Raw genomic sequence first — 27,962 nt, 5'->3', positions numbered from 1 at the left:
ACCTTCAGATTTACTTTATATACATTCATACTTATTTAAGGCTTTCCCGTTATTTATGTATCTCCAAAGGAGCGAAGGGCTCTGAGCAGCGTGCATGCCCGTGGTCAGTGCGGGGAGCTCCTGCCTCCAGCTCCTCCGCCCGGCAAGCAGCTGGGTGGGCAGGAGGGTGGTGGGCAGCGGGGGGGCCAGGTCCCCTCGCCTCACCGGCATTTCTCTTCTCTCGGCAGGGCGCGGGCCGGCGGCGGGGGCGGCGTTGCCCGCCGGCAGACCCGGACCATGCTGGCCTGCCTGCAGAGGACCCAGAACCCCCCAGCCCAGCACCTCGCCTGCCCCAACAAGGCGCTGGAGCCGCGCAAGTGTAAGTGCCCGGGGAGGGGGGGGGGTGCGCGCCCGCTTTGATGCTGCTTCCCTTATTGAAAAAGACATTTATTTAACCGATAATTAAAAAGAGCAGGAGAAGCGGGGGGGAGGGAGGGAGGAAGGAGACAAGATAAGCAAATTAAATTGGGTTGCTCTGGTTGATAAGTCGAACTTCAGAAAATGTTGCAGAGCTGTCTGGGAGGCGCGGCGGCAGCAGAGGATGCTGCCGTCGTCTGCTCCGTGGCCCCCCAAACCTCCCCGGCCCTTCCCCCCCCTAATTACTTTCCCCGTTTTGCTGCAGCTCGCCTTCCCCAGGAGCTGGCCTTTCAGATAAGCTGTAAACTAGTTACATTAAAATGGGATCCAAAAGGTCACTCCAGTAAAGCACCTGTCTCTCCCAGCCTTTGTCTCTCAATCCAAACCGTGATTAAATGTATATTTAATGAGCCTGCTTTAGGCAGGCGTGTTTGACCTCCCCGGCTGGGAAAGACGCATTAAGATTCTCAAGTGATGAATGTGTGTTTTAAAGAGGGGAGTGGATATTTTTCTGCTGGTCTCAGTTGGATTTTTAAACATTGCCGGCTGAAGACAAATCAGCTGCTAAAGCTCTGCTTGTTAGTCTGTGACAGCCCCCGGGCATTTGTTTAATGATCTGTATTTTCCCAGAGACGTTTTTTCCCCTCTACCTGGGTACCCCGACACAGCTGCGTGAGCCGGGCGCGGGGTTTGGGTGATGCTCCGCCACCCTGAGGACCCCCAGCATTGCTCCGGCGGGGCATGGGTCATACTGGCAGCCAGGAGGGTTATTTTTTGGGGTGAAGCTCCCCAAGCTCCAGCGCAGCATCGCTGCAGGGAGCGATGCACCCAGGCCGGAGGCAGGGTGATGGGCACCCACACGTCCCAGCGTTGCAGGTGGGGAAGCACTTGCATGTGCATGCAGCGGTTGCAGGGGCAGTCGGGATCGATGCCCCCCAAGCTGTTTGCCCCTGAGTACCCATTGGGGTGTCAGCTTTTGGGGGTCTCGGTGAGTCTGCAAAGCAGGTGGGTGCGTGCGTGGTCCCCCCACGTGCTTGCGCTGCATCAGAGCTTGCGGTGCCGCCGGGGTCTCCTTCTTAGTGTCTGGAAGGAAAACGGATGTTGCTCTTGTAAAATTATTCCTAATCCGTCACGCCTGAGCAGCGCACGGCAGCGCAGGGCTGGCACGAGGGTCCGGCTCCCAGCACGCCTCGTTGCCGCTGGCTAATTAGCTTAGCTGTGCCCACACGGTCTGAGACCTGTGGGCAGGCTGAGCCTGGCAGGGTTTTCTGGAGACCAGAGGTGTTTGGCACTGGGCATCTTTGTGTCGAGCCCAGTGTGGTGTCTTCTGAGGTCAGGATATGCCCACCCATCCCCGCTGCGTTCCCTGGTTGCAGCTCAGAGCCGGGGACCGTCTTGGCTCATAGGGATGCTGAGGAACAGCACCCTGGGGACGGGGCCCAGGAGCACCCTCCTGCCAGGGGGGGATGCTGGTGCTCCCCAGCATTTCCCGCCCCACCATAGACAATGCTAAAATGAGGTTTGGGGAGCAGGAGCCTGTACGTGGTGTCACCACGTGGCAAGGCACCCATCGGTGGGGAGAGCTGCTCTTGGGTGCAACCACCCCCATCCTCAGAGGGTCCCAGCCCCGGGGTGCAGGGGGGTCCCTGAGCCATGCCGGTGGGAGGAGGGCAGGTTGCAGAGGTCTGACCCCAAGCCGGACCCAGGCAGGTGCAGGGGACTGGGGTACCGCGCTTTTTGGCTGATCGTGCCCCATCCCTCAGGGCAGGACCACGCTCGCCCGAGTTCTCTGAGGCTTGTTCCCCAACTGGGGCGCATCCCCTGGGGCGGGCGGTGCATGGCGGCGGTGGCTGAGCTCCCCAGCTGGACCCCTGTGCCGCGCTCACCGCCGGCTGCCGCCAGCCAGGTCACCTTAATCAAAGTTTAGCTGCCCGTATGTTTCCGCTCATTATGGGCAAATCCAGTGCATCTCGCTCCTCTCTACCTCCTGCTAGCGCAAATTAAATTGCAGGTGACATCCAGGGCCACGCATCTGGTTTGGAATACGATTTTCTCTTCTTTATTTATGGCACCTGCGGTAAGCGCAACGCAGAGGGGCCGGTGAGCTGGCGTGCAGGGCCGAGCCTCCTGCCGCCTCCTAAACGCCTGCGTAGGTAATCGACAAAGATAGCGTTCTCTTAAAACGAGGCACAATTTAGAAGTGCCTCTGATTACTTAATTTGCTCCTGAGTATCTCAGTAATTATCTTTATGGGTCTTATTTCTGTCCTCTGGCATTGTTTCTGTCGATATTAAATGAGTCTGGCTCTCAGCACATTGGCCGTCTGGCCCAGCACCACTGTGAAATCCTATTATCCTGCCCGTGCTGCTGATTAATTTTTGTATTAATTTCACATAAAAGGTGAGCTGACTAATTTTCCTGCCCGTGCTGGGAGCTGACGGCCCCGGCGCCTTCACCCCCTGGTTCTGCCCCTTGGCTCTCCTGCTAATTACTATCCCCCCGACTTGGTGCCCCATGCACCGGCGTGGCTGCATCCCAGCGGGCTCGGTGCATCCCACAAAACCCATCCGGTTAAATGCTGTAGGTGACTTTGCCGCGGTGCTCGCTGTTGCCAGCTCATGGCAGCAGCCGGTTTCCCTTGCTGGTAATCCCAGAGCTGCATCACGGGCACCGGCCCGGCATGGCGGCATTGCATCCTCGAGGAGGATGCAGGAGGCAGCAGGAGGGTGCCCGGAGCCCTGCCAGCTCTGCCTGCGTCTGCCCGCCTCCAGCCGAGGAGCAGGAGCCTGCGGAGAAGCAGCATCCTCAGGAAAATATCACGTCCAATTAACTCCAGCAGCCTGGTCCCTTTTGATTTTATTCTGCACGCATTACAGGAATCCTGAGCTTTATTTAAATTATAAATCAAATAATACCACTCTCAGCTTGGCCAAACTCTTTGCTGCTCTTGCTCTCTGCCGTAATGTAACGGTGGCTTATATTTAATTAAATGTTACTTTCTATGTGCCCTCCTTCAGCCCGCACTGCTCTGCCATCAGCCTGGGGCTGGGCGTGCGGCTGGGGGGGGCAGGATGCATGCTCCTCGAAGGGGGTGGGATCCGTATGGAGCTGGGAGTTACGGGGAGCTCCCTGAGCTCCCCCTGTGCTAACATCACGTTTCGCCATGCGAGCATCAGCCACCCCCTCTCACTGCCTGCATCCTTCTGGCGGGGCTGGATCTGGAGCCCTGCCCCACTGTGGCCTTGTGCCGGGGGTCCCATGGGACCTCGCACCTTGGGCCCCATGGGGATGGTGTAAGAAACAAGAAACGGCTCTTGGGGACTGGCGTGAGCCCTCCCAGGGCTCCGGCTGGGTTATTAAAACACTAATGAGAGGTGATGGCCGGGGCTCAGAGAGCAGCAAACCACCGGGGACCTGGCTCCAGGGTCACCGACAGCTCTCCCCACTCGCCTGTGGGGACTCTCATCAGTGATAAAACTGTTTAATTGCGTATGGGATAAAGCCCCGTTTAATGGCTTCTCGTTACCCAATTCTACTTATTCCAAGGGCATTTTCATTAAAGTAGCTGCAGCAAGGCTCTGCTTTTGTACACACCCATAAAATATCATTTTAATTTCATGAGGGGTTACACATGAGTGAAATAAGATTAATTCTTTCATTTTCAGTTTCTGGAAGGGATCGGTTAATGATGGTGCTGTGTATTTATATACGTGCCATAAAAAGGAGTTCAATTAACTGCCGTGCCCAAAATGTGCTGTTGACTTGCACTTTCCCTGCCAGGAAACGCTGCAAAACCACTTTTCGATCGGTCACGTGCGCGGTGGGAGATGGTTGGGTGCAGGGGAGCTGCTTGGTGCTGGGGCAGCCTCTCCGGGTGCGACCGTCTCCCACCAGGTCAGAGCCCTGGTCGTTGGGTGGGTTTCACTGGTAACGCCCCGGCACACGAGGGGGTTTTGGTTTGTGTCCAAACTTTCCAAGACCGCACCGATCCATCGGCTGCAGAGCAGGTTCCTGGGCACCAGCAGGGCCATGCGGGGCTGCAGACCCGGGGATGGGGCACCCGCTCCCCACAGCCTGCGCCGGGGGTGCCCCCTCTGCTCCCCCTTGGCAGGGATGGGGTGCTGTGGGTGCCAGCAGCCATGCACGGCATGCAAAGCCCGTGTCTTAAAATGAATCAAATACTAATTTACTGTCGACGATAGAGCAGAGGGGCTGGGGAGCGGCTGGGCTGAGGTGCGGGGCTGCCAGCTGCGGTGGTGTCCCTCCCGGTCCTGAGGTCCCCTCGGCGGCTGTGTGGTGGGACAGCATTGGGGCAGCATCAGTGCTGTGCTAGGGCAGTGTTGGGTGGCATAGAGGTGGCATCGGGGCAGCATCATGGTGGAGTTGGGGTGGCATCTGGGTGTCATAAGGGTGGAATTGGGGCAGTTTTGGGGTGACACTGGGGTAGCATCAGGATGGCATTGGGACAGCATTGGAGTGGCGCTGGGATGACATTGGGATAGTATCAGGATGGCATTGGGGTGGCATCAGGGTTTGCATTGGGATGGCATCAGGGTGGCATCGGAGCAGCAGTGGGGTGGCACCAGGGCATCCTTATGGCCGCGATGCTGCCCTCCCTGCGTGCCTCCCGCTCAGCGCCGTTTGCCTTTGCCGCGCCGGTGGATGCGGTGGCACAGTGCAGGGCGGCGCGCGGCGCTAATACCTCGTGGAGGAGACAAATGGGAAGTGACACGTGTGTGTGTAGACGGGTATTTGTGGTGACGCTTTGACTGCAGATAATAAAGTGCTCGCCCTGAGGTGATCCAATTCAGCAGCCGCCTCGGCAGAGCCGCGCGCCGTCGAGGGGGAGAAGAAAGGGGAGGAAAAAAGGCCCGTCTGAAATGACATGTCAGCCTAAAAAGGGAACGTGTTAACGGATGAATATCTGGGGATGGCGAAGCCCGGCGCTTCCCTTTGTGCTTTGTCATGAATTTTGTTGTCTTTGCAGATTACGGCTCCTGCACGGCTGCCGCGCGGGGTTTGCCACCTACGGTTATTCAGATGGATTTCTCCCGCTATTATTTCTGTAGTTGGTTTTAATTTAAGCCCCCGAAGCCGGGCCGCGTTTGTCTCTCTGCTCCTCGCGCCGAGGATGCTCTGCCGGAGGATGCTTTTGTCCTGGCTCCACGCCGGGGGCTGGGATGCGGGAGGGTCCTCCAATGGGGGGTCCTGCAACGGAGGGTCCTGCAACGGAGGGTTCTGCAGAGGGGACACAGCAATTTATGGGCGACCGTGGTGGTGCTGAGGGTGCCGGTCATGGGTGGCTGCCATCCCTGCCGGGCCTGTGCTCGCGGGGGGCTTGGGACTGTGCTGGTGCCTGGGCCCCCCGCCGCAGACACGGTGGCGCGGTGGCCTCTGCGCCACCCATCCTGGGGACACAGTCACCATAGAAACCACCGCACTTCACAGGGTGGGAAAGCCGGTGCGATGTGACAGCAGCCCAACCCGCCTGGTGCGGAGCGAGCGGCATGGCGGGGGGGCAGCGCCGGCGGCCCCCTCCGCCCGGCTGCACCCCAAAAACAGCTCGGGGGACGCGTGGCACCCGCGCCGGCTGCTGCTGCCGCTCTCCGCAGGGCCAGGGGCTTGCACGCCCCCGTGCCCTCCCTGGGGTCACCCTGGGTCTGGGCAGGACGGCATCCCCCAGTGACCCCCCCCCGGGCTCCACCTGGGACCCCCTGAGCTTTGCCCTGCTCTTGGCAGGGGGTCGCCAGCTCCAGCACCCGGCTCCCTGGCCCCGGCTGTGCCGTGCGGGCAGGGTCTGCCCTCCAGCCCTGCGGAGCGGGCAGGGGGGTCCTGCCAGCCTGCGGGGCCGGGGCGGCCGGTTCCTGCCCAGGCAGCTTTGCCACCTGAGGCTTGGACCCAATCTTCAGAGATTTTATTGATTTGTCAAATGTACAAGGTTTTGTTTGTTTTCTTCCAAGTGTTTTCTAAATATTGAGGTTTCTTCCAAGTGTTTTGCAAATATTTAGGGTTTAGCTCTTCCCAAATCTGCTCCTAGTGTTGCAGGCAGAGAAAAAGGGGATTTTTGATGCTTTTTGAAGCTTCGAAGACATTGGGATCTCCTTGCTGTGAGGGGAACAGGGAGCCTGGTCCCAAAGCCAGGGGATGAGATCTCGGCTCTTGCAGAATTTAATTCATTTGGAGGCTGCAGCACTATTATTTTTTAATAAGAGCTATTGGCACGCCGGTCACTGACTGGCTGCTCAGGTCCCCCAGTGTCTCCTCCTGCCTCTGCCTGGCACTCTCAGCATCGCTCCCCTTCCCACCCCCTCCTGCCCCTGCACAATTAGAGATCCTGCCTAATTGCTGCCCCTTTGCCCCGCAGGGTTGGAGCAGGAGAGAAACGCGAGCTCAGCACTGGAAAGACCAGCGCTTTCCTGTAAGAGGAGCAGGGCAGGATGGGGAGGGATGGCGAGGGAGGGTGACATCTGGCAGGGTGCTTGGGGCAGGGCAGGGTGACCCCCAGGAAATGCCCCTTCCCGGGGTGAATGTGACAGCGGGACCAGGACAGAGCAGCCGGGGCTTCGCATTGAGGTTCAGAGCAGAAAACCTCTCTGAAATGGTTGTCCGAGCGGCGGGCGCGTCGCTGGCCGCTGCAGCTTGCCCGAGCATCCCTGGCAAACCCGCCTGGGCACGCCTGAGCCCACCTGCGGTGCCGAGCCATGACCCTGCCCGGGCGCAGGTTGCCGCTGCGGGGACAGACCTGACCGGAGCGGGGCTGCCAGCCGGGCACCTGGCATGTTGCGGTACAGGGAGGACGAGCTGGCCTCGTCTCGGCCGTGCTGGCAGCGGGAAGCAGCCTGCTGCTACGCAGGTCCCAGCACAGACAGACCCGATCCCCAGTGCCAGGCTGGTCCCGCTGGGTGGCTCTCACCATCTCACCCTCCCCGGGATGGGGTTACCCCCGGGATGGCGTGTCTTACTGCTGGTCACCCTTCGTGGCGGAGCAGCCGAGATGTGCCTGCGCTTTGACCAGGGCTGTGCTGTGGCAGGAGGAGCACGGCAGCCCCGGCAGCCCTGGCAGCAGCTCTGCTCCTGTCTGAAAAAGGGGTGAAAAGCGGTTTCCTTTGGGGCTGCAGGGAACTGAGGCCCGAGCAAGGCGCCAGGTAGCTTCCAGCCACAGCTTCGCCTTCGGCAGCTTTATAAAGATTTACCTCTGAGATTACTTATTTCATTTGTTGCGAAATATTTTAGTGCTTTCGATGTGTAAAAATAAGGTTTGTCCCATCTTATCTCATCTCGCAGAGGAGCAAAGGAGTGGAGGGGAGGGAGTGAGGCAGTGCATGTCTTTCATGCCAGCTGTTAACTGGTTAGGTGCCATGTGCTGCTGCCACCACATCCCCGCTCAGCTTGTCTCCGCTGAGTCCACCTCAGGGCTGCGGTGCTGCCAGCGCTGATCTCCGGGACGTACCCCCCCATGCACCCCAACATCCCACTTACGGTCCCCTTCCAGAGTGGGACAGCCACCCAGGGAGTGCAGCATCTCCTGCAGCATCATGGCCTGAAAATTAAAGCCATAAATTGCCCGTCATGCACTCGCCTTCCTCCATGGAAGAGGGGGCCCAGCCAGGGATGCTGCGGCCAGCACCAGGCCAGGGAACACCCAGGGCAGCTGCGCTGTGGGACCAGCATGGAGCATCCTTCCTGGTGCCGAGTATCCTTCCTGTCCTTCTTTGTCCTGAGCATCCTTCCCGGTACTGAGCCTTCTTCCTGGTGCTGAGCATCCTTCCTGGTACCGAGCATCCTTCCTGGTGCTGAGCATCCTTCCTGGTACTGAGCATCCTTCCTGGTGCTGAGCATCCTTCCTGGCACTGAGCATCCTTCCTAGTACCGAGCATCCTTCCTGGTACTGAGCATCCTTCCTGGTGCTGAGCATCCTTCCTGGCACTGAGCATCCTTCCTAGTACCGAGCATCCTTCCTGGTCACAAACATCCTTCCTGGTACCAAGCATCTTTCCCAGTGTCAAGCATCCTTCCCAGTGTCAAGCATCCTTCCTGATGATGAGCATCTTTCCCAGTGTCAAGCATCCTTCCCAGTGTCAAGCATCCTTCCTGATGATGAGCATCCTTCCCAGTGCTGAGCACCCTTCCTGGTGCTGAGCATCTTCCCTGGCGTCATTTTGATCCCACAAATGCTTTAACTGAGCAGACACTGATTGCCAGAGCCCCGATGCTGCCCGTCCTGTGCCATCACTGAGCTCCTCGGGTGCCAAATTGTTCGCCTGACTGACAGCTGAGCAGCCCAGACAGGTCTATTATTTCTATGGGGCCCAGGCCCCGCGGGCCTGCAATTTAGGTCTGCGCTATTAACCCTGCCTTGTTCTCCACTTTGTAACCGCTTTAGTGCCTTTAAAAGTGTACAGTTAAAATCAGGGTTAATTAGGGGCCCGGCAGCTGGGCTTCATCGGCGCCCATTGTGTCCCAGTGGAGCCGGGGCCAGGGCCGGGGGTAATTGGGGACTGTTGTGGGTTTGTGTCGGCCGACTCCTGTGCCGCACAAGCCCCGGATCATCGGCCTCTGGTTAGCCTTGGTCTCTCCTGCCGCAAGGATGGCTTCAGTTAGTTTCCCTCCCTTCCTTTCTTCCCATCTTTTCTTCTTCCCCAGCCCTTGTGGGCTGTGGCTGCAGCCAAGCACAGTGTGGGGGACCCTGGGGATGCTGGGCATGCGGGGGATGCCAGGGATGCGGGGGATGCAGGGGATGCTGGGGATGCAGGGGATGTGGGGGACGCAGGAGCTGCGGGGGATGCTGGGGATGCAGGGGATGCCGGGATGCAGGCGATGTGGGGGATGCGGGGGATGCTGAGGATGCATGGGACGCCGGCAGTGGGTGCACATGCCGGGGGAGGCTTTTGGGGGTTTCTCAAGGCACCCCCGTCCCCCGTCCGCCCCTCGCGCAGCTGCCCCCCCCCCCCCCGTCGGACATTTTGCAGAGACCCGGCTGCTCTGGGCATGGCTCCCCGACCCATAAACCGAGATTTATTCCGGATGGCGGCACCGGTGGGGTCTGGGATTTACATCTGTGTCTCGAACCAGGTTTGGTGGCCAATTTGCTAAAGTAAAAAGTTGTTTAGCTGGAGGCGTAATCTTATAAGCCTGTGCTGCCATTATAATGGCTTCTCGTTTCTGCCTGGCTTTCCAATAATGCTTTGAGCAGAAGCTCGGAGTAATATAAAAAGCCATCGGATTATTACTGCGGGCGATGCATTTTCCATTTACAGTAATAAAATACTGAAGAAACAAAACAATTTAAAATTCCAATAAAATTCAAACCAAATCTTTGGCTGCTGAGCAGATTCAATTATTTAGCTGTTATTGAGTGCAGGCTGGAAAAATAGAGCAGGTCAGGGAGGGAGGGGGAGCCCAGAGCTGGGAGTGTGCTGGCCGTATCCCGTGGGAATGCCAGCGAGGGAGGGAGGGAGCCGGGAGCTGGCAAAGCATCTTCTGAGAGAAGCGGCTGTTGATGGGTGCCTGTCCCCAGGCTGGCGTGCTGCTGGCAGCTGGATTTGGTTTAGGGGTGGCGAGAGCCGGGGCTGCTTGTGGCGGCGAGCCCTGCTGAGCCTGCCCGCGTGTCGGCAGCCGGCGGAGGTAAACCACACCGGCCAGGGGTCCACGGCGCATCCCACCCGGTCCTGGCTCGATGGCTCCAATGGTTCAAGTTTAAGAGGAGGGGGGCAAAGGCAGGAGCGAGCGGCTGGTGTCAGGGCTGCCTGCGCCTGACGGGTGACGGCGGTGGTTCAGGAGAGTTTGCATCTCGCAGTAATTACAGCCCGTTAGAAAGCAGTAATTACTGCGGAGAGGGGGAGCGGTGGAGCCGCACAGCCGCCAGCGTGCCGGGAGCCGCCGGGAAATCGGTCGCTCTGTAATTTTCCTGGCGGGGGTTTGGTGCGTCACCCTGATATGTGACAACACACCGAATTGGTGGCTTGTCACATCCAACCCAGCTGGCACGAAGAGGCGACAAAGGCGGCTCCTGGCTCTCCCCAGGCCGGCTCGGCGTCGGCCACGGCACTCCCCAGGCATGCGCTGGCACCGGGGCTCGCGGGTGGGATGCCCTTGGCCAAGCTCGGCTCACCCGAGCTGGCAGCTCTGCCTGTCCCGCAGCAGCGGGCAGCTCCAGGGGGGCTGCATGGACCGTCCCAGAAGCGTCACCCGCAGCCCCGGTGCTCAGGCACGGGGTTTTGGTGACTCGCACCGGGCAGCCACGGTGCCCACGGGCGATGCTGCCTCCCTCCCTCCAGCAATGGCCCCTTTTTTTTTATTATTTTTGCTTGGAAAGGAGTGTTTCCGTGGAAAGGGCTCATTAGGGATTCTGCAAGTGTCACCAGCTAATTAGTGTCATGTTAATTGAGTATTCACGATGCTGCCACCTCCAAGGACAGCAGTGCCGGCATGAAGGGGAATGCAGATGTGCACGGCTCGTGGTGCCAGCGGGCCGTGGTGCCGGGCAGCGTGCCGTGCCATGCCGTGCCACCGGGGTCCCGCTCGCAGGCCCCTGCGCCCGCCGACTCACGGGGTGCCCGTGCCCAGCGGCACCCAGCATGCACGCGCGCGTGCACCCGTGCAGCTGCCTGGCTGCTCTGCAGGTGCCACCGCGGCTCGGGAGCTTTATGGAGGTTGGATGGTCGATGCCCGGGATGTGCCCGGCGAGGCTGGCAGCATATCCTGGGATGTCACGTGCCTGCACGTGTCCCACCATAGGGAGCTGATGATGCCATGCCTCCTGTCTCCTGGCAGCTACACTAAATCCTACTCAAAGGCCCTGGTTTTAATTGGCTTAATATACTCGTTAATAACAATGTCTATTTAAGACACCTGTAAAAAGCTCATAACATTAGCTTAATGGGAGGAATGGCTGGTGAACGCTCTGCCGTTCTGCCTGTTAAATTACTGCTGCACCGCTTGGATGGAGAGGACGGAGAGCGGCCACGGCCTCGCTCCTGTGTGTCCCTGAACATCACGCTGCTGCCCGGGGAGTGACATGGAGTCCTGCAGCTGCCAGTGCCCCAACCTCCCCCTGAATCCTGGTTTCAATGTTGTGCCTGGTTCCTCCAGGCACGCCTGTGCGTGCAGGCAGGCGCGGGCACTGCGCCGGAGCATCTCTCCGAGCAGGATTGAGCCAGGGGTTGCAGAGCATTTTAACAACTTTGTTAGGTGTGCTGAACGCATCCAATGGCACGGCTCTTTCGCAGTGACTTTGCCACCCAGCCCACGGTGGCATCAGGAATTGCTGGTCCTGGTGGCATCTGGAGCAAAGTGGTCCCCAGCGTCCCTGCGGGGATGCCGCGTGCCTGCAGTCCCCTTCCCCAGGGTGCTGTGGGGCTGCACTGCCTGGGAGCCTCCAAAATTGCCCTGGGAGGGCTGGGGCTCCTCGTTGGGGGTTGCCAGCCCCAAAGCCCCCCGATTTGACCATCTCTCCCTTACAAAACCTGTCTCCAGGCAGATGCTAGGGCTGGTGTTCCCAGAGTGCTGCAGGTGTCCATCCCCTGGCAGGGCCGGGGGTTTTGGGACCAGCTCAGGAGCAAACATCGTCCCCAATGTGCTGGCGTGTATATGCATGTGCCTCTGTGTGTGTGTGTGTGTGTGTGGAGATTTTAAACACCTAATTTATTCCATCTATTAGATAGATTTTGTAGATTTAATCATTTTCACAGTTGGTGGCTCATTGGATACTCAAGATAAACTCCAAATGAAAGTATAATGGGTACGACAAATGAGTTTTCACACCAGAATGGCAGAAACTTGCCTGGGAAAGAGTTTGAAAGGAACAAAAATATATACATATATAATTTTTTTTCTGCAGTGGCTTTTGCTGACTCCAGTAGGTTACCACAGTTAATTTCACCAGTTTTGTTCATCTGTAAAATTGCATAAAAGTGACATTTTTGTGCTCATTATAGGAACTGCTGATTTATGGCTGGTAAATGCAATGCTTTTCCATTTTTGGTGAGGTTCTCGTAGCAGCGCAAAGCACCCATGAAATTGCTTGTATAATGTAGTTTAAATCCAATCTCGGAGAAAGATTCCCCCGTTGGGTAAAGTGACATTTCCATTCTCCACACTGAGTTTATTTTAGGCCACTTACAAGTGACTCCGTCAGCGGGAGGGGGCAGGTTGGTGCCATGACCTGGTTTCTGCCAGCAGCGGGTGGGAGCCGGGGCCGGGGGGGAGGCGCTGGGTGCCGGGGCGCCGGGTCCCCCTCCTCCCAGCAGCACCGGATTCACCCTACGCTTTGCTCCCGTAGGTGAGACGGTGGCACCCATGCATTCCCCGCGCTACCCCAGCCCTGCCGAGCTGGACGCCTACGCACAGAAGGTGGCCAACAGCCCGCTGACCATCAAGATCTTCCCCACCAACATCAGGGTCCCCCAGCACAAGCACCTTAACCGGACGGTCAATGGCTACGACACGACGGGGCAGCGCTACAGCCCCTACCCCCTGCACGCCGGCGGCTACCAGGGTCTCCTGGCCATCGTCAAAGCCTCCGGTAAAAGCGTGGTGAAGAACTCGGAGGGGAAGCGGACTAAGCTTTCGCCCGCCCAGGTCGGCGTCGCTCCCTACCCCGTGTCAAGCACTTTAGCTCAAGGTCCCTCCTGCGCCGGGCAGCTGAGCTACCACGGCAGCCAGAAGCAGCTGGAGGGTCCCGTGCCCCCCAACGTGACGGTGGCGGCCTCCGTGCTGCCGCTGGCGGGCAGGAGCCTGGCCCTGCCGCCGTCCAACCTGCCCTCCATCCAGAGCATCATCTACCAGATCAATCAGCAGTGTCAGGCGCAGGGCGCCCAGCCGGGCTGCCCGGCCGTGGTGGCCGCCAACCCCAGCCCGGCCAAGCACGGCGCCTTCCCCGGCGCCGCCGCGTACGCCGGCGCCGTCCTGCCGGAGTGCCGCAAGGGCACCGAGCTGGCGCTGGGCTCCAACCCGGCCGCGGCCCTGGGACCCAAGGCGGGCGTCTACCCCGAGGGCATGGACTACCTGGTCTGGCAGCAGAAGCAGCAGCAGCAGCACCTGCGAATGTACAGCGGGGGCAGCGGCGGCGGGGGGGCCCTCAGCAAGTCCCCCGAGACGTGCGCGGGGGCGTCGCGCCCCTACGCCCTGGGCGGCGCAGCCGAGAAGGTGAGCTCGTCCCCCTTGAACTGCATGCACGGCAACTTCTCGGTGGGGCAGTACTTCGCCCCTCCCTGGAACAGCATCTTGGTGACCCCCAACAGCGACTGTTACAACCCGCCGGAGCTGGGGGCCGGGCCCCGCGAGCTGGGGGTGCCCCCCGCCGAGGGGCTGCCCAGCAAGACGCTCTGCAATACCTCCATCCTCAGCAGCAGCCTCCAGTCCCTGGAGTATCTCATCAACGACATCCACCCGCCCTGCATCAAGGAGCAGATGCTGGGCAAGGGCTACGAGACCGTGTCTGTGCCAAGGCTCTTGGACCACCAGCACGCCCACATCCGCCTGCCCGTCTACAGATAAGGAACCGATGCTGCTTTTCCCAAACCCAGGGGCGAGGACTTTGGCGCGAGCCGTGCTCCCCTCCGGCACCGTGCGGGTACCGGACCGTGGCAGCGAGGAGGGCGGGGGGACGGGGAGGGGGACATGGGGTCTGCTGCCAAAAGGGCTCCCGGGACACTGGCGTTTCACTGGGGTCCCCAGACTGGATACACCCGCAACCCGCCGGAAGCCGAGGACGAAGGACCGCTTGTCTATATAGCTCAGAAATCATTTTATCTCCACGAATGTGAACAGGGAATCGCTACGAGTTGCTGCTATCCAGGGAGAGGAGGCTCCGCTCCGGGCGCCCGGCCGGATCCGTGCGGGGCAGAGCCCTGTGCCGCGGCCGGCCGAGAGGCTCGCTGGCAGCCGGTGCCAGCCCGGCAGCCAGCCGGTGCGCGGTGGCCACAGGGAGCTCGCGCCTGACCTGTAGCTGAAGTCCGTAACTTGCACTGCTTTGATTAAAGCTAATAATTGGGGACAGTCTGGAGGCTATTTAAGAAAAACACTTGAAAACTTGAACAGATTTTTTTTTTTTAATTTTTTTTTTTTTTTTTTAGTTGACTAGGCTGTACATCTACGTGTTGGCTGCTACAGAGTCTCCTCCCGCCCCTCTTCCTCCTCCTCCTCCTCTTCTCGCCTGGTCCCGCGTTGGCCACCGGCTCCTATTCCCACTCAACCGGGAGGTTTGGTGGCCCCATGCCAGGCGCCCAGCAGGACCCCCGGCCCCTCTCCCTTCCCGTGGCACCCCCGGGAACCTGCCCGGGTCTCACATTTCCAGGCTGGTTTTTTTTGTTTTTGTTTTTCTTTTTCTCCCCTTATTGTCAGTTCTACCTTGGTTCTGGGTTAGAGGCGACCATGGTTCCCGGGGCGCTGACATCCCTCCTTTTTTCTCCTTTTTTTTTTTTAAAAAAAAAAACAGTTCCAAAATGCTCATTACGGTCCGTTATTCACTATGTGTAATTCTGTGTTTAATAGATTTATTCATTTAAAAAAGGCTCCGCACCACAAAATACAAAGTGTTTTGATGTTTAAAGGAAAAAAAAAGAAAAATACCCTGATGAAACCCAAGGTGATTGTGCTCGGAAAAGAGGTACTGTATCCCTGAAAGGCCTGTTCAAGCACTAAGTGCATTTACAAATCTCTGAGAATGTTTTTTTTTTATACTAAAATTGACCATTATATTCTACTGTGAGAAGTGCTGGCTGCACTATATTGTTTTAAAAATGAGAGAAAACAAATGAAAAAAAAAAAAAAAACCAAAAAAACACAAAACCCGCAAGCCGTGTGTCCGGATGGTGTTTTTCCCAAAGTAAAACCAGGATATCGCTGGACATGTGCTCTGGAGTCTCTTTGCTTTGCTGTGGCCACCCCTGGGCTCCCCTCCACCCCAGCTGGGACCCCCCCCAGCCCCTCGCTCCCTGCCTTCCTCCCACAGATTTTTAGGGCACGGAGGAGCACCTATAAATAACCTGCTAACGACGCTGAGCCATTAATCCCGCGTGGCACCACCAAAGGGTGGCCGGGCGAGGTGGGTGCACGTGGGCCAAATCCCCAGGGATTAGGGCTGCGGCCCTGTGTGCACCCGCGGGATGCTCGCCTCTCGCAGCCCCGAGGGCCCGGTGATGGGTGCTGGGGGTCGGGTACCCCATCCCCATCCCAGGACCTGCAGCTGGCACCGATGCGGTGCCGGCATCTCCCCTGCCATCCATCATCTCCTGCGAGTTTGCCACCGATTTCCCCCCCAGCAGGAGAGTTCCTGGTGCCGGGGCAGGATGGGGGGGTCTCCGGCAGCCCCGCTCTGGCTGGGAGGGGGCTGATCTCCCCTAACCCTGACCACCCCCCTGCTCTGCCCCGGCAGCAGCTTCCCGGCCCGAACAAAGAGCCGGTTGCATTAGGATAATAGTATTAAATCCCAAATAGCACTGGGCGGAGGGCACGTCTCCCCGGCCCCCGCGTCCCGCGGCGGTGACATATGGCGTGCCGTTATCCTGGCCGGGGAGGGGGCTGAGGGCGGTGGGGGGCTCGGCTGCCCGCTCGCACCCCTGCCCACAGCTGCCTGCGACCCCCGGCATGGCTGCGAGGGCATGGGCAGCGATTGCTTTATTTTCCACTTATCCACCTGCAGAATTCAGATCATTTTTCAACCGGTTCCTGCCCACCCTTGCCCACGGCCAGCGCTGGCTGCGGGACCGGTCCCGGCAGAAACCCACGGCAGGTTGCAGGTGTAGTGGTGCCCACGCACCCGGCAGTGTGGAGAGACCACAACCCACCAGCCTGACCTGCGCGTGGTGGGGGGACACCCAAAACACACCATGGCCGTGGACGTGAACTGGGGGCAGAGGGCTGGTTTGTCAGGGGCAAAGCTTTATTATTATGATTTTTTGCCTTTTTGCTGCTCCCCCGCCCAGGTCTGCCAGGGATGAGAACAGGGATGGGGGGACAGGGATGGGGACGGGGACACAGCCGTGCAGCCACATGCCCGGAGCTGCCCCGCGGCCACAGCTGCACCCCGGGAGCGTGGCTCCATTTGTCTCATTCGCTCTCTTGCCATAACCATGGTGCGTGTGGTTCTGCCGATATTTATGGCATGCCAGGAGAGGACCGCTCTGTCACCAGCAGTGAGCGGCATGACAGCCCATCCAGGGAACAAAGAGAAATTGGGACAAAAGGAAATTTTCACGGAGGTTAATGTTACTGGGGGGGGTGGGGGTGGGATGCCATTGCCTGTCTATGCGTTAAAATTAGATCGGCTGGAGGAAGATATTTGCTTAGATCTTTGTCATTAAAATATGCCACATCAAAAGAAACGTGAGGCTGAAGCACGGCAGTGCTGGTGGGTCCCTCTGTGCTGGGCACAGAGTGGCGGTGCCAGCTGCGGCCCCTCTGTGGGGCTCCCCCCTGCATTCGGGGCTACCAAAGTGGGGGGACCCTACCGAGGCCAGGGCTGCCTGGTGCAAGGAGCCTCGCTGGGGGCCCCAGGAGAAACTTTGCTCCGTTACCAGTGCTCCTTGGGGGGGGGGGGGATTCATTAGCGCTGCCTCCATCATATTTCCCACATTGCCATAAATCAGGGCGAACGGCTGGGAGCGACGGCGCGATCCATCTTGCCGGTCTCAAAGTCATTACATTTCATTAGGAGGTGCGCGGGGTTTTTATTATTTAGCAGGTTAATTCTCCCCTCAGATAGCTCTCTCTTGGAGGAGGATTTCACTGTGCACGGGAGGACTTCAAATGCATAATCCAGAATAAATGGGTCCCTCCTTGGTGGGCACCTGCCTCCATCCAGGGCTGCCACAATGCCGGCTCCCGTGGGCACAGGTGAGTCCCTGGGGACCCGACATGCGTGTGGACACCAGCTGGAGATGGGGCAAGGACCCCCGAGGTGCATCCCAGCACTCAGGGCAAAGCCACCACACCCCATAGCCCTCCCACACCCCTGCAGGGCGCAGCACCCCATGAGTGCTGCAGGAACGCAGCGGGGGGAAACGATCCCATTTCTGGTCTGCAAATATCTTCCTATTAAAATAATAATAATAATAATTTCTAAGGCAGGTGTGCATGAGGCTGATATTAAACTTAGCGGCCACCTTTGCTGCTTGAGAGTGAGGAGAAGAGACAGGCAGTATAAATTGCATGGCTGCAAAAAGACTTAAAAAACCCCATCTCTCATTTTGATTGATATTAGCTTCACAAATTAAGCTTTAGATTTATCTAAAAATAAATTTGCTTCCGCGCTCCGCATTCTGGATGACAAGTGCTTTTCTCTTCCTTTTGTTGGGTTTGTCATCGCTGGCAGGGTGGCGGGGTGGGGTGGGGGGGCAGGAGGGGGCCGTGCCGAAGCACCCCCAGCCCACCAGCCCCCCAGGATGCCCCCCACCTCCGTGGCCATGCCTGAAGGCAGAGGGTGCAATAGCTCAGGGCTTAGGAGAGCGGGGTATAAAAGGGCCAAATGCAAGTCCTGCAGCCCCGAAGGTGGCAGAAGCATCTCATGCTGGGATGTCACCGTCGTGGCTGTGGTCTCCCCATCCCCATCGAGCCACCATGGGGTCCAGCATGATAGCACAGGGTGCTAGGGCACGCCGATGTCTGCCTTTCCTGCATCCCAACCACTTTAAACCCTGCTCACGCAGAGTCCCTCAGCTTTGGGACATTAGAATTTGCACGGGAGGGAAAAAAAATGGTTTATTACCAATTACGCTGGAAAATCCCATCTCCGGCACTGTAGCTGGGGGCAGCTGCAGCACAGAGCCCACCTCTGGCACGCTGGGCGGCTGAGTCCCGTGCCGGGGCTCGTCCAGTTGCTCCGCGCTGCCCGGCCAGTGCTGGCCGCCGTGTACCTGGTGGGGCCTGGCCGCCTGGCTGGGCAAAAGCAAAGTTTATCATTTTCATATAACAGCTGGCGTGAAAGCAGGAGCCGGCTCAGGTCCTCATTCGATTATGCAGCGTGAGCCGAGAGCTGAAACCTCAGCCTCTCCTAAGTAGTGATAATGAAACTTATTCATTCCCTCACCCTGGGGAAATACTTAAACCACAATATGAGAGATATATGTAAATCACATTTAAACGGAGACAGTGCAGTTAAAGCTAACGGCGAGTAATCAAGTTTGAAGAAGTGTCCCCTTTTCTGCTATATCATTTGCTTAGCGAGCTGGGCTGCCTCCAAGGCCCTGGCCAGTGTCCCTGCCACCAAGTCACTGTGCCACCATGCCACCCCAATCAGTCCTTCAGACCTACACAATGCCCGGCTGCAAAAGGAAACTACACCGTTGCAGATGGCTGCGAGGGGACATGAGCAGAAAAGGAGCAACACGCTTAAAGAGGCGCGATGGGATGGGGATTGGAGGGGATGGGATGGGGAAAGGGATGGGATGGGAATTGGAGGGGATGGGATGGGGAAAGGGATGGGATGGGGATGGGAATTGGAGGGGATGGGATGGGGAAAGGGATGGGATGGGGATGGGGAGCATCCTGCCCAGGTGGTACTGCCTGTCCCGCTGCCCATCCTGCCCGGAGTTCATCCTGCACCAGCCGGGCAGCCGCCAGCCCCCCCGCTTCACCCCCATTCCCTGCCCGACAGCAGGACATCGCAAGGGCAGCCAGCAGGACCCGGACACCGGCCTCATCCCGCAGACCCGCATCCCGCAGGCCGGTCCCCACCCGAGGACGGGGCGAGGGGTGCGCAGGGACACCGGGACGGGTGCCCAGCTCGGCCGCAGACCCTCGGTTCGCCCCCGGTCCGGCTGCCCCCCCAGCCCGGGGGCTGCCCAGCAGGACGTGGGGGCAGGAGCCCGGCGGGGCCCGGCCCCGGGTTCCCTCCTGCTTGTCGGGGCCGGATCCGGCATTGCGCGGTGTGTGGTGCCCTCCAGTGGAACAGCGGCCCCGACGGGAGGCAGTCGGGCAGCGCCGGCACTGCGCCGTGGCCCTGCACCGCAGCCCTGCACCGCAGCCCTGCACCGCTGCCCTGCACCGCTGCCCTGCACCATAGCCATGCGCTGCAGCTGCACACCATCGCCCTGCACTACAGCCGTGCACCACAGCCCTGCACCGCGGCCATCCAGCATAGCTGTGCGCCGCAGCTGTGCATCATACCCACGTACTGCAGCCATGCAACGGCAGCTGTGCGCTGCTGGCCACGCACCTCCGGATGAGCGCAGGGCTGCCAGGGCCGGGCTCTCCCATCTCCCAGGCAGAGCAGCCAAGGCCAGGAGGGTGACACCGGGTGCTGCAGCCAGCCACGACCCCATCCGCTGCTCGGCGCGGCCCTGCCCGTCTGCAGGCGCGTGGTGCTCTGCCCAGGGTACCCGTGGGCTTCTGCCCGCTCCGTACCATCACAGTGCCCTGTCAGGTTGGCAGCAGGCTCCAGGCGGCACAGGGCACCACGGGAGGGTCCGTCTCCCAGAGGAGCGTGAGCTCGGTGTGTCGGGTGGCCTTCCACCATGGCACGGGGAGCAGCAAGCTCCCGCCTCCCTCCCAGAGACCTGCCTGCAGCGACGCTCTCCCAGCTGGAATCAGTCAATGCCAGGAGGAGGCAGCGGCGGCAGGCCAGTCTTTATTGCTAAATAAATAGTCGTATAAATCTTGTGCAAAAACATGTAGCAAAAACCATTGGCCTTTGTGGGTGGAGGGGGCCGTGCTCCCTGCACCCTGCCCGCGGCAGAGGTTCCCAGCCTGGCACAGCCGACAGCCCCAGTGTGGCAAAGCGAAGCGGCAGCACTGGAGCTCATCCGAGTGAGCCGGAGACCGCCAGGGCAGAGCCAGGACCCCCCATCCAGGCTGGACACCCACCGGGACAGCAGCTGCTGGAGGGGCAGAGGCTGCATGAATCCCTGAGGAGCAGACAAGCACCGTCCAGCCTAGTCCGTGATCCTGCTGGCTGTGCCGGGGCCGTGCCAGGGGCCCGGGCAGAGTCCATCGGCTCCCAGCACCGCTATGCTAGAGCGGGGAGCTCGGGGCCTGGCCATGCCGCCGCTCCCGCATCTCCGCCGTCCCCATGGTCCCCAGCGGCACCACCACCTCCTCCGGCTGGCAGCTCTTGTTGAGTTCCACCACGCGTGGCACCACCGTCGACCAGCGATCTGCAGAGATGGCAGGAATTTGTCAGAGCCAGGAGCCTGTGGCTGCTCCCACCTTGCTGGTCAGCCCTGTGCCACCCAGGCCCCAAAGCAAATCTGCTCTTGGGGCTCATCAGAGGCTGCAAGCAGCATCCCAAGGGATGCTCCCAGCCCACAGCACTGTGCCTACCTCTCCGCAGCCGGCCCACGGTGTGGGAGAAGCCATAGTACTGGTACGTGTCGCTCTTGCCCGGGTCCTCACTGATGATGCCCAGGTTCTGGTTCCAGTGGGACCAGTTCACCTCGTCCACCCTGCAGGGAAGGTCAGACCCAGAAGGGCTGCATGGAGCGACTGGGTGCCAAAGCGTTAGCTTCTGCATCCTTGTGCCATCCCGCCACCAGTAATGCCACCTGGCTCCAGATTAGTACAAACTACCCAGCAAACGAAAGCACGGCACCATCACCCCGAAATGCAGCTCGCTGCAGTGGGAGAGGCTCAGCTGCTCCCGGTCCCCAGCTCCCGAGGGTGCCTGCCTTTACCTGAAGCACCAGCGGCGGTCAGGCGTCCCATCGGTGCCCTTCCCCACAGTGACCATCTCCCCCGAGCGGAAGGCTCTCCGCAGGAACACAGGGAAGGAGCGTTCGATGTCCAGGATGGTGGTGGCCCACTGCCGGGGACATCAGGGACCCCTCAGCCGCTTGGGAATGCGGGCATGGGAGTCCCTTGCCCAGGTGGTGCTGCTTTGATGGAACTTGGGGTGCTGCGGTGCTGCAGCCCCTCCCTGGCACAGGCAGCCCTGGGGTGGTACCTGCAGCTTCCAGATGTGCTTGCTCTCCTTGGACACTTGGCCCACAGTCTCACCCATGAGAGCGATGAGCATGTTGAGGAGGAGCACAAAGGTGAGGATGATGTAGGTGACGAGGAGGATGATGAAGACACCAGGGTACTTGGCACTCTCAAGCATCTCCAGGTCGCCCATGCCAATGGTGAGCTTAAAGAGGTCGAGCAGGAAGGTGCTGAAGGTCTGGCTGTCCCGGCAGGAGGGGTAGGTGGGCACCGTGCAGTTGGACTGCTCCTCGCCACAGGACTCACTGCTGGGACACGGGTTGAGGAGGGACACCAGAGCTGGGGGAGGAGGGACAGGGATGGCGAGTCCGTGGAGGCAGCGGCAAGGATGGGGTTCACAACGGGCCCCCACACGGCTCCACGCTGGCCGAGCCCCTCTCCACCACAGGAGGAGGCAAAGGCTGAGCCTGCAGATGGGTAGGATGGAGCAGGGGCTCTGCAGACCTCTGCCCTGTCATGCTGTGCCATGCCGTGCCGTGCCGCAGGGCTTGTCCTTCCCCTGAGCCCCAGCTTGCCAGCCAGGCGCCTACCTGACGCATAGCCGATCATGAAGAGCAAGTAGACCAGGAGGAAGCGGAAAAGGTCTTTGAAGAGGATCTGCAAGTGATGGAGAGTGGGGTGAGATGTGCTTGACCACAGTGCCCAGCTGTGTGCCCAGGCACCATGGCTGAGTCATGCTGCAGAGATGGTCGGGCTGAGAGCAGGGCATTGGTGACCCACAAGAAACCCTAAAGAAAGCATGGAGGGCCCTCCTTTTGGGCCACACATCCATAGGAGGACCAGCCCTGCTGGGGAAGGAGAAGACCCCGACCCCACCAGACCTTCTGGATCATGATGCTGTAGGTCCCCGTCAGCTTGAGCCCCCGGGTGAAGTACAGCGCATTCATCCAGCCCAGGACCAGCGCGAAGACCATGACGGCCAGGTACGCCTCGATGCCGCCCAGGTACAGCCCTGCCGCGACGATCACCAGCACCGAGTAGATGAAGCTGGAGGAGAGCCGGGGTCAGACCCTGCACCCACAGCCATCGTCGGCTACTGCCCCTTGCAAGCCCGGGGGTGCTGTGGCTCGGGGAGGCCCCAGGGGTTCCCCACTTACTAGAGCAGCTGGAAGGAGCCATCTATGAAGAAGGAGTTCACGCCTGGGCACTTCTTCATGAACAGATCTTTGATCTGGAGGAGAGAGGGAGAGGTTGGGGGGGTCAGGGGAGCAAGCCCCTTCACGACAGGGTCCCGGTGTCCTGGAGGCAACGCGGCAGGGGCTGATGCCTCAGGACATGGGGCTGTCGCCCTCGAGTCACTCCTTGCATGGAGACCAGGAGGGCTCGGCTGTGCCACGGGACGACCCCCCGCCTCACCACACTGACGTTTGTGAAGAAGAAGAGGATGCCGGTGAGAAGGGTGATGATCTCCCCGGCCAGGCGCAGGTAGTCGACAGTGGTGATGTACGGGTAGGGGGGCTGTGGGGAAAGGACAGAACGGAGCTGTTCCACCTTCCCAGGGCAGGCAGGGCTGCTTGGGGCAGAGACGCGGCAAACCCCCCCTGCCAGGAGTCGCTGGCCCATGGGGCTGTGCCAGGGTGCCACAGGACTCACGGGGCCTTCCATGGGGCGGTAGTAGGCGACAAGGGTGAAGATGACCATGGCGCAGAGGTAGGAGACCACGCTGATGTAGAAGGAGACGGCCCCGAACTTGCGCCACTTGTCACGCAGCAGCTCGTTGATGGGCTCCACGGCCAACATCTCATGGCGGTTCTGGTGGGACACGGGCGCTGTCAGCGGGGACCCAGCCCCGTGGTCCTCCCGGTCCCCCACACCCTGCGCACCTCCCGGTCCCTGCACACCTCAATCTTGCTGTTGTAGACAAGGATCTCCAGCACGGACACCTCTTCCCCGCAGGTGTCCAGCGAGGAGAGGTCGTAGAGGGAGGAGTAGACGGGGCCATACGCCCAGTCCTTAAACTTCCGCGAGAGGTGCCGGGCGTCCTCGTCCGTGATCTCCCGTCGGATGATGTGCTGGAAGATCTACCGGAGGGAGGACCACTCGCCCGTGGGCAAACCCGCATCTGGCCCCCGCCTGCTCGGGACACCCTGCTCTCCTCCCACCCCACCCTAGGCAGCTCCCCTTCCACCGCTGCAGACCCCAACCCACCCCCCTGCACCCCACGGGGGCCTGGGGTGCTCCTGGGGTGCAGGGACACTGTCACAGCAGGCAGGCAGCCCCCCAGGATGCTGCAGCTTTTGCATTTTTAACAACCCCCCTGCCCGCACCAGTGGAGGACGAGGGCAAGTGAGGGGAAAAGACAGGATGTACAGAGAGCCTGGGGTTAATTAGGGAAAGGTTAATTAGCCAGGTTAATAGGCTGCACATGCAGGTTTCTAGCATCATCTGCAGAGGGAAGCCGTGCTGCTCGCTGCTGTCAAGGACGTGCACCGAGTGCAACAGGTCTCAGCCAAGAGCTGATGGGGGCGGCGCGGCAGACGGATTGCACCTCGGGGGGGTCACCGTACCCCGATCTTGCCGGTCTTGGCAGCCATCATGAGGGGGGAGAGGCCATCGTTGTTGAGCAGCGCCTCCAGGTTGGTGTCGGGGAAGAGCTTGGCACACTTGACGAGGAGCAGGTCGTACATCTTGGTGACGAACTTGGTGTTCTCGCGGGTGTTGTCGGCGATAGCGACCAGGGCGTGCAGCACGGTATTGCCACGAGAGTCCTGGCGCCGCAGGTCCGCCTGCTTGTGCCCGTTCTCCGTCAGGTAGTGCACGATGTGGGGCTGGTTGGTGCAGGCGGCCAGCGAGAGGGGCAGCTCGCCTGCAGGGACAGCACGCTGTCGGGACTCAGCCTGCCACCGGGGCATCCCTGGGGTGCAGGCGGTGCCCCCCGAGCAACCCACCGGCTCCCTCCCCACTCACCAAAGTAGAAGTAGCCACCCTCGTCCTTGGGCTGGAAGAAGCGGCCACGGGCCTGGGCATGCACATCTGCTCCTTTCTCCACCAGCAGCTCCACGTAGTGCTTGCAGCGGCGCTCGATGGCGATGTGCAGGGCTGTCTGACCTGCACCGCCGGCACCTGTCAGCCCCCCGGCTCGCCCCGCGACTTCCCCCAGGTCTCTGACCTTCCCAGGGTACCTGCTGCTGCAGTCGCCAAGCCCCCCTAGAACTCCTCAGCCTCCCTAGGGTCCTCGCTGCTTTGGTCCCCAACCTGCCAGCATCCTCCATCCTCCCCAGGGTCCCTGCTGCTCCGGTCCCCAAACCTCCCTGGGGTCCCCCATGCCCGGGCAGGTCTAGCAGCACCCCCGTACCCCCCTACCTCGGTAGTAGACATCCCTGAAGGGCGAGTTGATGAACTCCCGCATGTTGCCCGTCTTCTCGGCGATGTCGAGGAGGAGGGGGATGGTGTCATTCCTGCCCCCGCTCAGGTTGAGCAGCGCCTTGGGCAGGCAGGTCTTCCCCGTGGAGGGCTCTGGGAGCAGAGGGTGCTGAGGGGGGGCCGGGGCGAGCCCACCAGGCTACGGGGGTGCCCAGCCCTGCACCCCTGCACTCCCTGGTCAAATCCCCAGCTCCTCCTGGGCGCCGCACATCACAGCCTCCCCGTGCCAGGGCTATGCATCACCATTCCCGAGGGGACGCGGGGACCACTGGTGGCATGGCACAGCCCCAGTCCCAGCGCAGAACCAGCCCCAGGTGCTCACCTCGAAACTCCTCATCCGTCAGGCGCTTCTTGTGGGTGAGGAGGAAGGAGAGGAGCCCGTCCAAGCCAGCTGGGGACCCCCGGGAGACGATGTCGAAAAGGATGGGTCTGTTGAAGACCTTGAGGACGGGGGGCGGGTTGGGAGCCGGCGCCTTCATGCCCGGCGCCTGCTTCCTGCAGGAGAAGCGCCAGCACTGGGGTCCGGAGCCGCTGCCTCAGTTTCCCACCCATGTGATGAGCTTGAGGGTGCTTAGCTGCCACAGAAGCGCATGGGCAGCCGGGGGCACCCCCCAGCCAGGGTCACCCACGGGGCCGGGGCAGCCTCCCCACCCACAGCAACCCAGTTCTCCCAGCATCCCACCTCCCAGTATTGCCCACAGGGGCTGGTGGGCATCTTGCCAGCTCCCAGCTGGGTGCTGCAATATTTTGGGCCCCCAACCGTGCCCCTCCCAGCAGGGACGGGCCTCGAGTTCAGTCACGCTCCAGCGCCGTGGGCAAAGCCAGACCGGTCGGAGCAGTTGGCGGCAGCGGGACAACCGGCCAGCTCCGGGCACCGGGAATGGGGGGGGAGGAGGATGGACGGCAGTTGCCCCAGCCAGGGGTCTCTGGGGCAGGGGGCACGTGGGGCATCCCGGCCCCCTCCACCCACCTGCATCCCTGCCCACCCAAGGGACCTGGCCAGGCTGCACCCCTGGGTTGAGGACAGTGGTGGGGGGACACGGCGGCCGCCCCAGGTGCCCGGCACAGAGGGGCATTGTGTGGCCGGCCGCGGGCTGCCCCCCCCCGGCTCCGGTTTCCTGGCGCGGGGAGGGTGGAGGCCCTCCTGAAAAGCCCTTTCATGCCGGGGAGCCAGACGTCCGCACCGGCCAGGGGAGCGGCTGGGCGCACAGAGCCTCTTTCACGGCACCGGCAAAGGGGGAAGGGGAGCCACGCTCTCAGCCCCACGGCACAGCGGGGCTGCAGACCCATGCCGTGGCGTGGCATAGGGCACCGTGGCACGGCACGGGGCAGCGTGGCGCAGCCCAGCGCTGCCACTGGGCCTGGCTGGGAGCTGTTCTCTGTGTATGGCACCCCCTGCCCAAAGCACCCCAAAGGACCACCCAGAGAGCCACGAGGGGTCTGTCCCCATCCCCAGCTGCCGAGTATCCCCATACCCCTCATGTTGCATCCAGCGTGCCCAGGGTGCCCCCCACCCCATCGCTCCCTGCCAGCACCGGGGTGCACAGGCATCGCCGTACTCACTCCGCAACCCTCCTGCGCCAGCGCTTGTTCTCGCTGGGGTGATGGCGGTAGGTGCCATAGTCAAAGAGGGAGTCCATGGGGGCTTTCTTGGGTGCGGGGACCACAGCTGACTCATAGATGGTAGCCTCCAGCAGCTCCATGGGCTTCGGGGCACCTTTCCGGAAAGCCCCGTGGAATTTCATGCGGAGGTTTTGCTTTCCATCCCCAGCGCCGGGGGGGCCCCGGGCTGCCTCAGCAGAGGATGGGGTGTCCTCGCTTTCGAACAGGTTGGCCAGCGAGGAGAGAGGGAAGGAGTCATTCTGGAGAGAACCATCATCCCCCGGCCCCTCAGCGGCATCACTGCCAGCAGCGCGTGGGGGGTCTTCAGCATCTGCCATGCTCCCTGGCCAGGGGGACAGGAACGAGCAGCCTGCCTGCGTGGCTGCAAGCCCCAGCTCTTTCCACGAGAGCGGGAGACCTGGCGGAGGAAAACCCAATGTCATCCCCAAATAACCCCTGTCCCTCCCCATCCTCTCCCACGGGGCACCGTGCCCCCACGTGGGAGCAGATCCCCCGCCGACCCCGGCAGCTGTTGGGGCCAGCGAGACCCCCGGCAGCCCAGGGTCTCCCAGCTGCTCCTGCCTGCCCTGACTCTCCTCAGTGCCCACCTACCCAGCCGTGGGGACCCCTCACCTCTGCAGAGGCCCCACCGGCTGTGGTGCTGCCGGCTTCAAAGCGCAGCTGTAATGGGCAAGGGCGAGCCCGGCCCCGCTGCCTCTCCCCACTGCGGTCAGCTTGGGTGCAGCCCAGGACAGGGCACAGAGCAGACCCTGTGCGCTCCGATCTGCCGCCCAAGGAAAGAAAACATTCCTGGGATACACCCCTCTCCCAGAGAAGCGCCCAGAGGCAGTGAGGAGCTGCTGCCGCAGCGGGGCTGGGAGCAGGGCTGGGGCTGGTCCTCGATGCCCCACCACTCCTGCAGCCTTGGGGGGCTCGGTGGGATCCGGCTGTGGGAGCCGGCGGTGCCGGCACGGCCACGCTGGGCACCGGGAAGGGGACGGAGGCAGCATGGGGAGGTCACAGCCTGTGGGTGCTGCCTGGCGGGAGCAGCGGTTAGGACAAGAAATTATGGGTTTAGGTTACCCAGAGGAAACGGGGCTGCAGGAGAGCCACGCTACCAGCACGGACAGCAAAGGACTGCACCATGGCACGGGAACTGCCGTGCCCTGCCTGCCAGGTCCCTCTGGGCAGGCGGTGCTGGCAGGGGCACGGACAGGCAGGTGAGTGACCCTGGGCTGTCCCCCAGCCCTGCTTTCCACCAAAACACACCCACAAAACACAGCAGTGTTAAGGCTCAGCCCAGCTCCTGCCTCGGGGGAGCTCAGCCCTCCCTGCGGGTCCCGGGACAGAAAAAGCAGCCGGGAAACGTATCATTTGCTGCTGGGCTGCAGCTTTGTACAACGAGCCATAATGGCAGGCTGGGCCCTCCCGGGACGGGCAGGGATATCTGTCGGATAACGTGCTTCTAATTAGGCAGCGTGTCCCACAGCTGCCCATGGCAGCCCCATGGCGGGGGCCCACGGGACATGGGGGGGATGAGGGCTGCAAGCGGCCCCGAAATCCCGCAGCAGTGGGGGGATCCCAGGCAGCAGTCCTCTCCTCCCTGCTGCCCTGGGGGACACCCAGCAGGGACAGTGCAGCCCTGGGGAGACACAGGGCGAGCCACGGAGCCGACACGGTTTCTC

The 27,962-nt window shown here is 61.0% G+C and overlaps 2 protein-coding genes across 2 annotated transcripts; one reads left to right on the top strand and one right to left on the bottom strand.

Moving 5' to 3' along the window:
* Nucleotides 1-240: 240 nt before the first annotated feature.
* Nucleotides 241-14,725, top strand: FAM222A (family with sequence similarity 222 member A). The gene is made up of 2 exons (XM_075039588.1): nucleotides 241-358; nucleotides 12,677-14,725. The coding sequence occupies exons 1-2, from the start codon at nucleotides 277-279 to the stop codon at nucleotides 13,891-13,893; spliced, it is 1,299 nt and encodes a 432-aa protein (XP_074895689.1). The 5' UTR covers nucleotides 241-276; the 3' UTR covers nucleotides 13,894-14,725.
* A 5,621-nt stretch (nucleotides 14,726-20,346) lies between these two features.
* TRPV4 (transient receptor potential cation channel subfamily V member 4) lies at nucleotides 20,347-26,615 on the bottom strand. The gene is made up of 15 exons (XM_075039587.1): nucleotides 26,239-26,615; nucleotides 24,998-25,170; nucleotides 24,616-24,768; nucleotides 24,220-24,360; nucleotides 23,820-24,118; nucleotides 23,154-23,333; nucleotides 22,906-23,064; nucleotides 22,678-22,770; nucleotides 22,410-22,483; nucleotides 22,134-22,299; nucleotides 21,843-21,909; nucleotides 21,275-21,591; nucleotides 21,006-21,133; nucleotides 20,656-20,777; nucleotides 20,347-20,489 (listed from the first exon to the last, which is right to left on the bottom strand). The coding sequence occupies exons 1-15, from the start codon at nucleotides 26,613-26,615 to the stop codon at nucleotides 20,347-20,349; spliced, it is 2,592 nt and encodes an 863-aa protein (XP_074895688.1).
* Between the last annotated feature and the right edge of the window lie 1,347 nt (nucleotides 26,616-27,962).

Source organism: Buteo buteo, chromosome 11, assembly GCF_964188355.1.
Source record: "Buteo buteo chromosome 11, bButBut1.hap1.1, whole genome shotgun sequence".
In the NCBI taxonomy this organism is placed as follows: domain Eukaryota; kingdom Metazoa; phylum Chordata; class Aves; order Accipitriformes; family Accipitridae; genus Buteo; species Buteo buteo.
Note: the sequence above shows the minus strand (reverse complement) of the source record. Positions and strands in the feature narration are given on the sequence as shown.